Genomic DNA, 17,372 nt, shown 5'->3' on the forward strand with positions numbered 1-17,372 from the left:
ACCTGCACAAGAAGTTCACGGCTCTGGCTTTAGATTCCATATTGCAACTAAACTTGAAGAAACTACTCTACTGGTTGAGTTTTGGTGCAATCTCAGAGATGTAGTTCTCTGAAAAGGCTATTAAAATATTTCCATTTCCAACTACATACTTATGTAATTTTCTTCATATACTTCAACCAAAACAACATATTACAACCCTCATGCACAAGTTCACATGAAAGGCCAGCTAACTTAAGATGTTAAGGAGATTTGTAAAACTACGAAGCAATCCCATCCTTCTCTGTAAATTTTTGTTTAGGAAAATAGTTACTTTTCAGGAAAAAAAGAAATATGTTCTTTATGTTAACACATAATGGGTTTATTATTGTTACTTTTAAATGAATTAAATGTTTTAAATTTTCCGTTTTTTAATTTCTAATGTGATACCAAAAGCTCTAACCCACATAAACAAAAGTTCTCTAAGATTTTCAGTATTTTTAAGTGTAGAAAAGATCCTGACACCCAAGTTTGAAAAATGGTATTTCACAGTCTAAAGGACATTCACATACATTATCTCAATCTCTCTGTGTAGCAGCTGCTAGTCATCTGCCCCCCGCCCGTCACCGGGGGGCTCCCGTGGGCGGCCTCGCGGGCGTACCTGGCGTTCACAATGTTCCCAGCATTCAGCTCCACCATTTCTTCAAAGCCAATTGCAAATATGTCCGTCGGTTTACTTCTTTTCTCTACAATCAACATCCGAGAAAGACGATCACAATGTGGCCTCAGCCGATAGCACCCCCGAGTCTCCCACCCCCCAACACAAAGGTCAACCCCAGATCTTATAACAATCCATGTTTGTGTTTCAGTTTAACCAAATTCAGACTGAAAGCAAAACCCACGAGTGGGACGTTACTTTAAATTTACTTTCTACTGAGGGGCCCCATTTGCTTCCTTAAGACTGTTATTCTAGAAGGTCCCCAAGTCCTTTCAGAAACCACTCTGAGAGCGCCTGCCCGAGTTCACCCCACGGACAGCGGGGAACAGCCGTCACAGGCCGGCGTGGACCAGCGCTGGAGGGAAAGGTCCCCAGGAGGGGCACTGGCAAGAAAGTGGCTGGGACACCAGCACAGATTCCAGGGAACTGTTGGGGGAGATTTTTCACATTCAAATTCGAAAACCACAGGCCTGACCTTCTGTGCTACGTAGAAATAAAAACCTAGAAATAAAAAGACGGAAGTTTTGATGGATCTGATCTGTAAAAACGCTGGCCCTCAAAGCTTCTTACAAAGCGGTGCTTGCTGTGATGGGCCATCGCTTTCCAGCTTACGCACCAGTCAGGCCTGCTCGTTACACCCGCCCCACCAAAGCCAACCTTGGAACTCCTGGACGCCAGCTAACTTGGGCGCGTCAAGAAGCCAGTCGGTGAGGGTCTGATTCTTAAAAGCTATGCTGCGAAACTGTTTCCCACCATTCACGTTCCAGGTTCCGACACATACTCGGATTTTCTTGGGCTTTGAATACTTGTAGAAATTCTCACACATGCTCTTCAGTACTTTAGAAGAGGCTAATCAGAAACAAAACACAACAGAATTTTAACTGCATTAAAATGATTGTTAAAATGGATTTTCATCACCGAGAAATGACATCAGGAAAGTACAACAATCAAAGCACAAACCACCATAAGACACATGCGGAGGCACAGAGAGCGGCCTTGCACACAAAGTCCAGCACGGAGCAATTAACAAAATTTTAAAAATCAGCCACATAAATACAATAACCAAAGTAAGAAAAGCTATCACAAAATTACGGTAGCAACACAAAACATGCAGAACGAACAGCTCTGTTTCAATAAAATGCTATTTTATAAGGTACACAGAGACGGTACATTTTTAGAAATACAGCAACTGACCTTCCTATAACTTTCATTCATAGGTCAAAAAATATATCAATTTTACTTCTCCCCAAAACAAAACCATTTCAGAACATGCACATTTAAGACTCCAGCTGCTGACAGGTGGCCTGATGGCTCCCCTACGAAAATGCAATTACGGACGATGGGATGCCGGAGAACGAAGGCCTGGCAAACGCCGCCCACTTCCCAGCTCACCGGAGGGGAAGCGCCCTCCCGGCCAGTGAGGCCGCCCTGGGCGACCTGCCCTCCTCCTGCCTCAGCTGCCCCGTTCCCCGTTCACTCCCTGCTCAGCCACTGGACTCCCGGCTGTTCCTCTCTCTCTCTCTTTTCAAAATGAGGTCCTTAGTTTACTAATCCTCTCATGGATCAAGTCACTGAAGACCCTGTACCCCTCCTTTCCGCAGCACCCACACCGGCCTGTGCAGGGCCCCGACTTTCTCATTCTGTTCCTGGGTTCCTTTCTGTTTTCTTGAGGTCTCCTCTCACACAGGCCATGTCTTGAACGTCTGTGTTTGGGTTCATTTTCTTTGCATGATCCAACGAATCATGAATCATGCCAAAGCCGGTTGTCTTGCCACCACCAAAATGGGTTCTGAATCCAGACACAAAGATGGCACCTGGTGGGGTCTTGGACATCCTGGCTAGTTTTCCCTCAATTTCTGTCTTGGGTACTGCTCCCTTCCCAGGGTGAAGGACATCGGGGACCATCTGTTTCCGCTGAAGTTGTCTGTTGGCCACGAACTTCCTGGTCCGGACAGTTACTGTGTTGTTCATGATGATGGTCAATCTTCAAGCAGCCAGGGAGGAAGAGTCCAGGCTGTTTCAAAAGGACGTCAGGCCTGCTCCCACCACAGGGCCTTTGCACTGGCGGCTTCCACTGCGGGCCACGCTCCTTCCCCGCTTCCTTCAGGTCTTTATTTTGCAGGGAGGCTTTTCCTGACCACCTCATTAGAATTTGCGTCCTGTCCCTAACCTCCCATATCTTCTCCCTGCTTTATTTTTCTCTATAGCTTTTATCACCATTCACAAATTATGTATTTCATTTATTTATCCTGTAACTATCCATCTCCCTTCACAAGAACGAAAGCTCCACGAGGGCGGAAATGTTGGTCTACTTTGATTCCTGCACTTAGTGACTAGGAGCACCTGGTACACAGTAAGTCCTCAAAAGGAAACCGTTCAATGAATGAATGTCTAATACATCTGAAATCCTCCATCTCTTTTCCTGCCTATTTCTTTCCTTCTAAAGCTTACTTCCTTTTGGTTAAATTCTCGGCACTTAAAGTGCATGGAACCGTAAGAGGCCTTCCTCTAAAAACAGGCGATGCACTTAACTGGCAGCTAGCCAGTTACCACGTGGTATTATTTTATTCTATTATTTATTTTATGACAAGACACCGCAGTTTTGTTGGAGGGAGGCGAACGAGGGAACACGTCAGCACCACCTTCGATCCCAGGGGCACATCCAGCTTTCTGACCCCCTCGCTGAGCAATCTGCTTGTGCAGAGGTGTCGGAGTGAAGAAAGCAGGCTGTTTGCTCCGGCCTGCCGGCCTGGTTGATGGGAAGCTGGCTGAACGTAGACGAAGAATCCCTGGTCTTTATAATGAAGGCCCTGCCACTGTCACTATGAACACAGCCCTGCAGTCCTCCTGAGTCTAACCACCACTCTAGAATGACCTAACGGCTGAGATCATCGGCAAGACGAACGCTGCATCGCGTGAGCAAGACGTGCTGCCAGTGTACGAACTAACAAGGTCCGTTTATAAACGGATAAAACGTTTTAAAAAAACCCAGTTTCTCAATTGGCTGGGACCTTAATGTGAAGGAAGAAACGATTCTGTTCAGAGACGTCCGCCCTCAGCACCACACTATCCCTCCATAAAGTGGTTTCGCTGTCCCTCAGATGCACGTGGAGCCTTCCTTTCCTGCATCCTTCTAAAAAATAACCAGTTTCTCAAAACATTCGGAGCAACTCAGCAACACACGTCCTAAGTGGCACCAAATCTGAAGTGAGAGGAAAGATGTCTTTTCCACTACCTTTCTGGCAAGTGTTTGGCGTTTCAAGACAAGATCCCACTCTGTCCGGAAGGGCAGCGGTGAGACTGCCGCAGAGGGAAGGCGGGCAGAAACCGCGTCAGGCCTCCCGCGCTCAGCCCGCTAACTGCCAGCAAGCCGATGCTCCGTGACACACTTCAGGCCACGTCAGGGCGGGTCTTACAGTCAGAGCGCTCCACCCACAACACGAGGACTGAACCAAAGCCTCTCAACTCGAGTGAGAACACTGCTGGGCAGGCACGCACGCCAAGGACCGTGCTCTGAGATTAATCCCAAACAGCCCCAGCTGGGTTTCCCACCAGCGTACTGAGGGTCAGGTGTACACTACTGACTGTTAAGAGAAGTATAAAGTGAAATGAAACTAGGTGAGCCGCATTTAACAGGAATTAAATACAGGGTGCACATTTCCTTCTAAATGAAGTCACCCAGTTTTCTCAAATCTAAAATGTTTTTCTCAGGTTAAAACAAGGTATCCATTTGTGCTGTTAGAATCTGAGGGGAAAATAAGAGTTTCCATTTATATGGCTTTATTTACTTACAGTATCACCTTTAGAAAAATAAAGAAACAGTTGCTTTGATGTACAGAGTGATTTTCTATACTGTACCTGACTGCAATGTCTGCTCAGAAACTATGGATGCATTAGGAAGAAAACAAAGATCATTAGTCAAACGGCGAGCCACAGGAAAAACCTAGAGTGTATGACAAAACATTCTCAGGCGGCCTCATTTCTTTCAAGTCCATTTGATGACCTTACTTTTTCTGATGGCTGCAGGACACAGAAATTAAAAGTAACTGACAACAGCTGAAGCAAACCGTTTGCGTCTTAGAAAAACCCAACAGTGACTCTAATGTCAGGGCCTGGGCCTGCTTCTCAGGCTGCTCCTGTGTGTGAGAGCGTGTGTGAGAGTGTGTGTGAGCGTGTGTGTGCGTGTGTGAGAGGGAGAGAAAGAGTGTGCATGTGCACGTACTTGCAGGGAGAATGTGAACCTGAAAACGTAAGGCTGGAGGATACGGAACACGAGGAAGACACTGCCCTGACATACAGCTTTTAGAATTCTCTCTGTGACTCTCCAACTGATAACTTCAATCAATTCAGTTATAATAAAACACATGCATTCCCAAAAAATCACCATGCTGCGCAAAATTGTGCAAAGTGCCAGCCACAGGACTTATGGGAAGAATGGGGTTAGAGCAAAACCGTCGCTTCGGCAGTGGCATGCCAAAAAGACAGGAACCTGATGGAGACAATAGCCCAGTTTTATACGCGTTAAGTGGTTACAAGGTGCACGAATATTCCTTAAACATGGCACTTCATCTGAAAAAGACCCAGAGTCTGCCTGCAGCAGTGGGCCCGGGAGGGACGCAGCCTGAGTAACTGGGAGGAGGCGGGCAGGGCAGGGTCTCTGACACGGATGAGAAGCAGCACCAGCGGGAGGGTGTGGCTCAGCCAGCCGGGGACCAAGCAGAGGGATGCGCGCGAGGTGTGCGCACACGTGTCTGCGTGCGTTCTACATTGTAGTCGCCTCACTTCTGCTGCGGCAGTTTCCTGTGTGCACCTGGTGTTATGCCAGCAAAATCAAGCAGGAACCAATGCAGAACTGGCATTGTGCTCACCAGGTTCCCTAGGGTATCATCCATGTTGGAACTCTCTCCCATTCTTAGAATAAGCGTTTTGGCAGAACTGGCTCTACTTTTTTAAGACACATTTATTTTACATATAGGAAAATGTACAGGAAAGTAAACAGCTGATGGTCAAGTCTGGGAAATTTTTGGGTCCCTCACTTTTCCTTTCTTGCCTTCAGTTGCTTACTTTTGATGGTTCTTAGTAGTGCCTTTGTATCGAAGGAGGTACAGGTGGAAAGAGGTGTCAGATGCAAACCAGCTAAGTCTCTACTGCTAGAAGCCCGGAAGAAAGCCTGAAGTTAAAAGCGTAGGTAAGATCAGATTTAAATTTTTTTTTGATTGTTTTTTATTGATATTAGAGAGAGAAAGGGGGAGAGAGAAACATGAATCAGCCGCCTCCTGCACGCCCCCTACTGGGGCTCGAGCCCATAACCAGGGCCTGTGCCCTGACTGGGAATCAAATGAGCAACCTTCTGGTGCACAGGACGACCCTCAACCAACTGAGCCACACAGGCCGGGCCAGGTTTTGTTTAGAGCTCTAGTGGTCTCCATCCTCCAGCCTACTTACAGGCCCATTAACTACCCTCAGCCCGTGGAGTTCTGAGAGAGTCCACAGCGACCCGTCTGACCAGACAATTATGCAGGAGCACACTCCCTGATGAGGAGCAGTGTCTCCTACTCGAACAGAGAAAGCGGAAGGCTTGGTCTGGACATAACAGAAGAAATAAACATGTTGCAGGTGTTGAAAAGTTAAAATAGAAAAAATGTGGATAGGACGTCAATTTATTAAGTTTCACAGTGAATGCTGAGCTTTCCCATGAGACTACTTAATGTATATCCACCTGTATGAGCTCAGATTCTTCTGATTTTAATAAAAGATAGTAAAAAACAAAAGCCATCCTGAAAGCCATATATTGATGTCAAATGTTAAAATAGGAAATAGTAGTGTCCAATAATAAGCAGTATTTTAATTATTAATTAATATGATTTAATATTTATTCAAGCAATCGCAATGAAAAGGTAAGACTGAGGTAATGGAAACTTCTGGGGTGGTGATTAGCACAATAACCAATATAGGTGTTTTTTTGGGGTTGTTTTTTTTCAGTAAAGCACTTGTTTTCTATGTAATTAGAATACTGAATGCTGGATTAGCTGAACAGTCTAAATTAGCAATACTTAAACCTTTACCCTTCCATCATAATCTATAAAAGTAAACCTGTATGGGCCTCATTTTATGACTAATAACACCGCTGATGATATAAACCTTTTCAAAGAGATAAACTTCCTTTCCAGAATGTAATTTTTAAAAATTATGTCAACATAAAATCCCTCCAAGCCTACTTTAATCAACTCAACCTAAAAGTTATTTATGTAAATAAGCTTACATTTACCTCTTGGGCTTTAGAAGGAATATAAATAAAGTGAAATAGGTAAAATATAAAGTACGCATACCACGCAAACTTCCAGTGGTTAATAGTGCTCGTGCTTTGTCAGCTAAATCACTATTTAGAGTATTTCCCAGGAGCAAAACGTCAATGGCCTCTTGCTTGGAGCTGTCAAAGAAGTTATTCTGAATCGTTCTAGTAACAGAACGAGCACCATCTTTTAACTTCCCAGCCTGTTGGGGAGAAAGGAGCATGGACTTTCATTCTAATAATGCTATTTTCACTCAGTAGGTTTTCTGAAACTTAAGGTTTGCATAATTTTACTGTAACAAAGGACCTAATCAATCTATTTTGAACACTGGATCATCGCATTAAAATGGCTCAAGGTGCCTCTGTTTCTTTTCCTCTTGGAGGACAGCTCTGCACAGAGATGGGAAGCTCAGTGCCCCTCTGCACTCACTGATGACACGGATGCCTAACACTGTTCCCTGTGGAGAGAGGAGACTGCAGTGCACTCGAAACAGGAAATCACTTCTCACGGGCACTTCAGACGTGGGGCAGGGTGGTGGGTGGGAAGCAGGGGAGACAAAGGGGAACATGGGGCACTCAGGCTCTTAGAAAAGCTGCATAGGACTTCACTAGTAGAAATTAAAATTATTCCCAAGTAACTTAACTAGTTAAAACTATAACTGAACATAAGAATGAAGGCCTAGTCTAAAAAGAAATTTATAATTACAGTTCCTAAATACAGATTACATGTAAACTATCATCTGTTACATTTTAGGTCATTTTATTGTACCTAAAAATAATAAACTTAAGCTAATTCCTACAGTGAGAATTTATATAACTCTGAATGAACATATATTTACTTAGGCATGTTAGTTACAATAAAGACTTACTTTGATCTTACAGATTTTGATAGTTGTTTAAAAAAAAACTTTTGCCTTTTAGGAAAATACTTTAGTTTGCAATATATTATTTTTATTCCTTAAAAAAATAACAGTAATTGAGGCTTAAAATGTTATTCCCTCCACATGACTCCACACAAAGGATATTAATTGAAAAGACACTCACCATTCATATTACCAGGCAATTAATCAAAAGGAACCCAGAGAAAGGAAAAGAAAGAACAGTTCAGATGTTAGATTTTAGTTCAATGCAGAGAGTACAGCAACATATCAAATTTCGTATCTACCAGGTTAGAGTAGAAGACCACTGACAATACATGTAACCTCTGCACATATATTGTCGTAGTCGCTGCAGAAACAAAAGGCAAGAGAACAATGAAGAGGATTTTAAGCAACAGTTGCAGAGAATCAGGTTTTAATAGCAAGAATTATGTTCTTAATTGAAAGGAATAAATGAAAGTTTAACAATTTCAGGTTTTTAAAAATAGGGATCATTTAAGAAGAAATTCTGCAGATGTCAACATGTATGATTTCTATGAGTCGAACGAAAGGACCTTCTGCAGGTGAGGCCACCACCTCCGGACACAGGTGTGGCATTTTGTGAGACACAGAAGCGGCGGCGGACTTGGAAATGAACAGAAGACTTAGAGATGACGACTGGTCTTTACAGAGTTTCACCTGTTACACTGAAGAGGCTGAATGAGAATTATAAACCTGGTAACTGTTCTTGTTTCTATTCTGAACGAATATGGGGAACTGTAAAGAATTCAATTCAATGGGGGCCAGGAGCCTTAAAAAGTCAATAATGCATATAAAATAACAAAAAATATCTCCAGCATGCTTCCAAAGCCCCTCAATATGGGGCAGATACTAGGGTGGAAAATAGTCTGCAGACAATACCAGCCATTAAAGGTAACAATGAGGCACAGAGTTATAATTAAGTCCATACCTCACACCTCTTCTGCACATTTTGATAGTCTCCTTTTCGAGATAAGGTAGGTAAAGAATAAAAACTTAACAATCAGGCCCTAACACTGTGCAGCTCACTGCAGGTGCTGCAAAAACTATCCACTGATTTATCTGTCCAACCAGCATCTGTCACGTCTGTTCAATAGCAGGCACTGTGTTAAGTGCTGGGGACCCAACACCGAATAAGATAGGGCCCTTTATTATGAAGACAGACTGTGGTTAAAAAATCGTATTTACAGTAAAAATAAATATAAAAGTAAAACAAATATGCAAAGGAAAAATCATTTAAAAAAAGTAAGCAATCCATACACAGGCCTAGCAGACTCTCACTAAGTAACTAAGTGTGCCAGGCCCCCCGCCAACCTGGGGAACCATCCTCCGTTTGACCAGCCCCAGGACAGAAGGCAGAGTGAAGGACAAGAGCGTGAGGAGGCAGAGTTCTACAGCGGGGCCTCGAAACCCTGTTAACTGAAAAACAAACTGCTGAGAAGCTTCACCAAGAGGAGGACGGGGGTCCTGTCTACGTGACAGGTCCACACTCACCTTGGCCTTCCCCTCCAGGGCTCCGGTTCCCGCGTAGATCTTGCTGATGGAGTCACCGTTCACCGACCACATGGACCGGAAAACTTCCTGAAAGCGAGTCACCAACTGAGGCTTTTCAGCCAGGCCGAGAGCTTCCAGCTGTTGAGCTAAAATCTAGAACAGCGAAAGAGGAACTTCTGTAAGTATATTAAAACCTTAATTGTGATGTACTTTTTAAGAACTACCAGAAGAAAACCAAAAATCTGTAGTTACATGACTATGTGGGACTGGGTCCTGAAAACAACAGTTTACTAGGCTAACTGCACTGTTTCCCACCATCTCTATGTTTAAAGTAAATACATCAATGAAACTTACAAGCAACTTAATACTCCCTTGTAGTAATAAGAGCATCTTTCTGGTTAAATAATAAAATTATTCTTATTAAAATATCCCTATAAATTACCCATACTTCTTGAGGGCTCAAAAACTAAAATCGTATTCAAAAAGCCTATACTGGGTTTGACTGGCTGGGGACTGGGCGCCAGAGCTGTTCTTCGCTGGCACGAGAGTAAAGCAAAGCCAGCCCCAGGACCACCGTTCACTTAGACCACTCTCTCTGTCTTCAAGAAATTGGGCAAAACTGGGTTTCACTACTCGTTCGGTTTTGCCTGTTTTACCAGTAAATTTGGTGACCATTTAACCAATTTCTATACAGGGGAGTATTTCACACCTAACTAGCAACAGCGGATAACCAGTGAAATCACAGTCTGAAAACTAAAACCTGTTACACTTTAAATGAAGCCTTTCAAGTATCTAGGTAAGACTACTCTCAGAATCTAAGTACACTAAGTGTACCCAACCAGTTAAAACAGAGCTAGAAACAAACCCGGGCCATGTAATAAGCTCCATCCAAATGGCCAAATGCCTGGTTTCACTTTTCTTGTCTCTGTCATATTTTCTAAGTAAATTACAATGATAAATCTCAATGACAGATTTCAAAAAAGGCAAAACAGTAAAATGTAGTTACTTGAAAAAAACAACAACATTTCTGTAGCGGAGAATTCTGCAGACTGTAGTTTCATTTTTGAGACAGAAAGAGCCTCAGCTGCAGAGTAATAATTAACCAATATTCTGGCCAAGTGTCAGATCATTAACTGGAGGAAATAAGAACATGTTATTTCCGAGTCCTGTTTTTCACAGCAGTTGAACACTGTGTTAAGTTCCTCTGGAACTAAACGAAGATCCCCGACAGCCTATGGCCCTAACTGCTGCAGAACAGGAGACTTAGCTCAGCACTGCAACCGTCTGCCAACAGCTGAGACTGTGCCTGCATTAGGCTGAGTCTGACGGGTAAGTGGGAAAGAAAAAAGCTTCTATCCAAAGGCTGCTGGAGCATATATGCACAACCCAAGGACACGGACAATGGTGGGGAGAGTGTCTGGGGAGGGGGAAGGAACAGGGGGAAACGGGTCATTGGGGAGAAAAAGGGACATCTGTAATACTTTAAACAAAAATAAAAATTTTTTTAAAAATCCTCAAAAAAACCCCCCCAAAAAACAAAAAAACACAAAGGCTGCTGGAGAAGCCCAATCTCATTCACTTCCATTCTTACTAACAATGGTCCTGTTTTTGTAGCTGATTTGCACTGTTACAGACTCTGTCAAAATATAACCCCACGGGAAGGCACATGTGAAAACACCCCCCAATTCCCAAGAAACTGTTCAAATGCAACGCAGAGAACAAGGCCAAATACACAGGAATTTTCTTCTTCCAAAAGCCAGGCAAAGAGGCAGTTACTGGACTAGTATTAACAGCAGGGTTTTAGGGAAAGTTAAGGAAGGACAGAGGGAAACACAGCTCCACAGAGAGGATTCAGAACAGGAAAGGAGACAGTCAGGTGACACGGGGTCTGGCAACGAGGGGAACGGCGGCAGAGAGGCGGCCCGGCCCGGCCCGGAGCGGCGGGAGTGGCGGGAGCGAGGCCGCGCGTTACCTCCAGGCCGAGGAAGGCCTGCACGCTGTTGGTCCGGTCCAGGCAGTCCAGGCAGTTGGTGCGGACCGTGCCGCTCTGGCACCTGCAACGATTCACTCAGGTCAAACAGCTCATCTGAAGCAAAACCAACTAAACTCAGGAAGTTAAGGTGACTGAAAGGTAGCACCCACTTTCTCCCCCAACTTTTTATGATTATAATTTTCAAACATACAGGAACGGTGAGAGAAGTTTATCCTGCAACAGTGCGCACCCTGCCGCGCCCTCCTCCCGCCCCGCGGCGCCCTCACCGCGCATAACATCAGGCCAGTGAGGGGCTAAGCGTTCCTTCTGGCTCACACCACCAGAGCTCTTTGCACATAAAAGATATCAAATATTTAAGGAATGAATTTTAAAAACCTAAGATCTATTATCTCTACTCACTGTCCTATAAAGTTTCTATAGCGCTGATACTAAATATTGTATACTGAAAAAATCTGAGCTTTGTTTACAAATGTTTACCTCAACCTATATTCTTAATTTCAATATTTTAATACTTACTTTCCTCCTCTTTTATATGCAAAAACTAAAGATTCAAATTATACTAAAGCAGAAGACAATAAGCAGCATCTTTTACTTCTATTTCCATTTAGTTATCCTTATGGAAGTCAAGGAATATTAAAACCTTAGTTCCAAGGGAGAAGTGAAGCAGCCTCATAGACCACAGCCTGAGGCCTGGAGCCTGAAGTCAAGCTCGAACGCTTCCCGGTCACATGACGCGGGGCGGGCTAGAGCCTGTGCCTCAGTTTCCTCGCTGTGAATGGGGTAAGAGCAGAACCCAGCCTACAACTGTTGTCACTGACACATGGAGAACCTAAGCACACTGTCTGTACCAATGTAAAGTAAGCTATTATTATTACCTGTTGAATTCTAACGAAAGAAAAACAGGCCTGAAATCAAGTATAACAAAGGAAGATATTTTATCTACTTATAGACTGATTTTAAAAAAGGAAATTTAAGAGTAATTTTTAAACTACAGCAAAGTCCCAATTTAAAGGAAAGAGAAACAGAGCAGTCGAACCTTTGAACTTCATTTCCATCGAAATAAAAAAACCCGTAATCTAGGAACTTCTGGACCTGAGGCTTAAGGACACTGTGCAGTTTTTCCGCCTTCCCTCCTTTAACCATCTGATGGTAGTCGAAGTTCACCATCTGCACATCGGCAGCATGTTCAGAAGCCTTCAGATGGCTCTGAAAGTGAAAGGGAAGTATTCATCACAATGGTACTAAGCAGAATCCCATCAGTACACGTTATAAATGGAACCTACACTTAAATTAAAGCCTAACCTCCCAGAGCTTTATCTGAAGCACAGCAGTCAAATGAAAAGCTACCCGAGGAAGCTGATGGCACACTGTTCCCGAGACCTCCTAGACTACCCGGGAGGTGTGGTGACGTGCTTCAGAGAACTTAATATTCCCTCCTGGTGCAGAAAATGGAAAACCATTTCCAACCACTTGCATTTCATTTTTTATAATCCAAACTTAATAACTGTCTATATCTAGAACAGAATCTCAAAATAAAGTGACTTGTTTTTTAAGACAAAGCCTATAAAACATAAAATTCAGTTCTTACATCTTTGTCCATTATATACAAACGTTTTAAAAGTTTACCATAAAAAGTCATTCTCTAACATATAATCTGTTGGTTAACAATATTTCTTTCACAAGGTTAAGACAAAATAGCTGAATAATTCTGGAGTTCGTTAGATTGAATTTAATAAAATGTTTTCTAACCATTTTTTAAGCTTATACTTCTATGTGACATTGTAATTTGTATTAGTTATTGATTCAGTACGTGTTTATGAAGACTATTTTTTCTTTAGCAGTCAGATGTTTCCTGGCTTATTTTTTACTTGAAATTCTCCTATTTTCTCTCATCAACACGAGAGGTCCCTGTGTGTCCGTCAGTCATCATGCCTGGTTTCTAGGAGTCGGCAAGGTGAGAGCAGGCGAAGGATCTTTCTACCAGCGGAAGATCAACATGGAGGAGGAGGGTGATTCTGTTTCTCCACCACACCAATAAGCCCATTTCAGAAAACAGTGTCAACTGCCTTGAAAACTTTCCACAGTCCCAGTTTCAGCAACATCACCCTCAACTGTCTCCTAACAGCCCCAAGGAGCGAATGGTTCCAAAAGGCACCCAGTCTTCTAGGAAGTCAGCTCCCTCCTGGGAGAGTGTGATGACTCTACTGCATTACTTGTTGAGCATCACTCTTACCTGAAAGGCCTTACTTAGCATATGTTCACCTTCCTTGGATCCGAGCAAATTTATTATTATTTGTTTACCATATAAATTCTTAAGTGTTCTAAAATGCCTATTGAATAAAGAAAGAAAGCACATGTCAAGTGATAATCTAAAATTTTTTTTCAATACATAAGAATCCATCATTAATCAGAACCTAGGCCTGTTTAAATTCACAGAAGTGGGAAAATTGAATACAAATTCATCCACATGGCCTCAAAAACCGTACGACAACTCAGTTAATCGATGTCCTTCCTCCCTGACAATGAACGCTGAGCCCCCACATGTGCTGGAGCTGCCGGACCAGCCCCCTCCCTCTCACTCTGGAGGCTGGTGCTGGGCCAGCACAGGGCACACACACCACCTGGTTGGCTGCACATGGGGCCACCCTGCTGCCCGAGGACATCACACCCTCTGTGAGCATTTAACGCAGAGCAGCTAAAACATCATTTACACATGTAACCAATGCACACAAGAACCATTAATGAGCCTGGTCGGGCGTGGCTCAGCAGTTGAGCGTTGACCTAGCATCCAGGAGGTCGGGGTTCGATTCCCGGTCGGGGCACATGCCCGGGTTGTGGGCTCGATCCCCAGTTGGAGGCGTGCAGGAGGCAGCCGATCAATGACTCTCATCATTAATGTTTCTCTCTCTCTCTCCCTCTCTCTTCCTCTCTCTAAATCAATAAAGATATATTAAAAAAACAACAACTATTAATGAGGTAGTACTAATTCGCTTTCTTCACTTTGCACCACGTGTTTGAAATCGCTGCATACTTTACACTCCAGCACGTCTCCACGTGGACTAGTCCGCTTCAAGTACTCAGCAGCCCCACGAGGCTGTGCTGGGCAGCCACCCGCAGAGGGCGTTCCAGGCTGAGATCAAGCCCCACACCTAGTGCCAACACTGCTCGAAGTCACAACACTAGGAGTCACTGTCTTCCAGTTAAATTAGGAGTCAGAAGATATTTTACTTAGAGCCAAAAAGGGTGAAGTGAATCAGTAAATATAATACAACTAGTCTCACTGCTTAACAATATCAACCCTGAGCGCACCATGTAAAAAGAATCAGTCTTACCTGTCAAAAGCAGGTGCATTGGCTTCAAATCCCCTTGACATACGGACACGATGAGACCCCACCTGGGACAAGAAAGACATGCTCTGTCACACCAAAAGCCAGCAGGAGATAAAAGATAAACCACTGTGTACAATACGCAGTAATACATTTGCTGAACAAGAGAAGTCAATCAGATAACAGATTGTCACTTACGATAGTCTCTTAAAAAAACAAATTCTAGGAGCTTCTCCTCCATTTTATTTTTAAAGCGTAACCTCATAAACAAGAGCTAGAAGTTAAACCATCATGAAACACTTGTAAACTCACAGAACACCTCATTGTGAAGGAACCTTTCAGCGTGCTTTCCCATAAATTACCTTGTTTTAAGCTCATACTACGTGCCCTGTGTAAGTCAACAGATATTACTGCCTCTTGGGAAATAAGGAAACAAATGCAGCCAAGTGAAATAACCGGTCCTCGTAGGTCAACATCACTGCCTCCAAAGAAGACTCCTACATCCCCACTCCTTGTCTTCTATGAGAAAATTAAATGGTTACTGGCCCAGTCCTCACCCAGCCCAAGATGACAGGTCAGCTCAGTGACCAGTACGCAGAACTGCTGGACTGCCTTGATGTCTCAAAAAGTACTTTCTCTACCAAGAAAGGCATGATTTAAAAATCTGTAGTTCTCGCCCAGCCGGGCGTGGCTCAGCGGTTGAGCGTCGACCTAGAATCCAGGCGATCAGGGTTCGATTCCCGGTCAGGGCACATGCCCGGGTTGTGGGCTGCAGCCGATCAATGACTCTCTCATCATTGATGTTTCTGTCTCTCTCTCCCTCCCTTTTCCTCTCCCTGAAGTCAATAAAGATATATTTTTTTAAAAAATAAAAAAATCTGTAGTTCTCGCCTGGCCAGTTGAGCATAAACCTAGGATCCAGGAGATCGCGGTTTGATTCCCAGTCAGGGCATATGCCCGGGTTGCAGGCTCGATCCCCAGTGAGGGGCGTGCAGGAGGCAGCTGATCAATGACTCTCACCATTGATGTTTCTCTCTCCCCCTCCCTCTCCCTTCCTCTCTCTGAAATCAGTAGAGACATATTTTTAAAAAAATAACATCTGTAGTTCTCACCCATAATCACATGACATGGGGCGGCCAGACTATCTGTGTGGCAGAGGCCACAGGGCACAGAGGACGCAGGAAGGAAGCCCTCCCCACAGAGGATCCCTCAGTGCGACTCCTCAGGATCGACCTTCCTGAATAGTCAGACACTAACTCTGAGCTTCTTAATCAGCAACAGCAGGATAACCTTGGGCCCAGGAGTAGTAACGAGGCTCTCGCACCGGCCTGTCCAAAGCAAAAGCATCCACCTTGCTCTGATCACGAGAGCCTGGACAAGTGGCGCAGGGACGGGTTCTTTCCGAAAGAGCCTTAGGGAGAGACAGAGCTACTGAAGTCACCCCAATACACCAAAGATAGCCGCCCCCCACGTCAGACCAGCCTTGACAAGGACACAGGAACCTGAGCACAGCAACACGAGCGCTCACCCCTGCGCCCCTCCACCTGTCCTGAACGAGCTGCGTTACTGAAAGGTTCCAGCGGCCTGCACTTTTCCTCCACAACACCCGCCCTGGGATGTCAGGGATCCCGCTGTGAACTAAGAGGAGGCAAGGTCTGTGCCTGTCCGTCTTCTCACTGCTGTAGACAGGCACAAAAGTTAGAGACCGTAGATGCTAGATGCCTAAATGAGTATAACTGACACTTCAGGGACTAAAGATTTTTGAATAAAAATAAAACGCAAATCACACTATTATGGGCAACCCGATATTATGATCTCACATAAACATACTTTAAAGATTAGACATTTATATCAACAAAGAAAAGTTTTTTAAAAATCAGAAAGCAAGCAGAGAACACACTCAAGATGACAGGTCACTATAGGTGACAAAGAACTTTAGCAGCAGATACACTGCTGACAAAAAAGTAGCGACCCTTACACAGCGCTGACCGTGCGCCAGGCACTAGTCTATGCGCTCACTTCATCCTGACAATACAAGGATCCTAAGTAGTAGCTACGGCTCCTACTACAATTCCCTTTACAGAAAAGGCTGAGACACTGGGAAGTTAAATCACATGCCCAAGTCACCAGCAGCAGCAGGAGAGTAAGAGTTGAATGGAGAGGTCTGGTTTCAGGAGCTCTGTCTAAATGACACTTTTCTGCCTATGGAGACTAAGCTGTTATATACTAAGGCACTAAGATAGTAAATATAGAAACACTCTAAAATCAACATACTATGAAAACATCAAAATTTTAATATTAAACAGAGCAGCTAAATTTCTAGATATTTGAAAGAACATTATGGGAAACATCTAACATAATTCCAGGAACTCTGCACTTAGGTCCTCATTTATAAATCTGGCTAATATTATTAGATTGAATAATTGAAGCATCCAATGAAAAAAGAAAATACAGAAATTTTCATGAGAAAAAACAACATTAAACACCTACCTGCAACCCTGGTTGCTCCCAGAACAATGGAACAGAGCCCCGGATTTGTATGAAGGAAGAAACAGAGTCATCTAAGTACACAACCTGCAGAGAAAAGCATGTATAAATCATTTCCGCAGACACAGCCGTTACCTCCACATTAGAAGGCAAATTTACCAACATCTTTGCACACTAGTCATGTCTTATT

The 17,372-nt window shown here is 43.8% G+C and overlaps 1 protein-coding gene across 2 annotated transcripts in view; it reads right to left on the reverse strand.

Annotated features, from left to right (window-relative positions):
- SYNJ1 (synaptojanin 1) overlaps positions 1 to 17,372 on the reverse strand; it is a gene marked incomplete at its 5' end in the record, with an annotated part of 64,624 nt that overhangs the window by 24,919 nt on the left and 22,333 nt on the right. For both annotated transcript variants that reach the window (XM_081138778.1, XM_081138777.1), the window contains 9 exons: positions 638 to 722; positions 1,352 to 1,543; positions 7,024 to 7,189; positions 9,377 to 9,529; positions 11,349 to 11,430; positions 12,406 to 12,575; positions 13,603 to 13,699; positions 14,702 to 14,763; positions 17,186 to 17,269. In XM_081138778.1, the coding sequence (XP_080994904.1) occupies positions 638 to 722; positions 1,352 to 1,543; positions 7,024 to 7,189; positions 9,377 to 9,529; positions 11,349 to 11,430; positions 12,406 to 12,575; positions 13,603 to 13,699; positions 14,702 to 14,763; positions 17,186 to 17,269 (1,091 nt within the window). The remainder of the gene's footprint in view (positions 1 to 637; positions 723 to 1,351; positions 1,544 to 7,023; positions 7,190 to 9,376; positions 9,530 to 11,348; positions 11,431 to 12,405; positions 12,576 to 13,602; positions 13,700 to 14,701; positions 14,764 to 17,185; positions 17,270 to 17,372) is intronic.

This window comes from Miniopterus schreibersii (genome assembly GCF_964146895.1).
Source record: "Miniopterus schreibersii genome assembly, chromosome: 5".
NCBI lineage: Eukaryota > Metazoa > Chordata > Mammalia > Chiroptera > Miniopteridae > Miniopterus > Miniopterus schreibersii.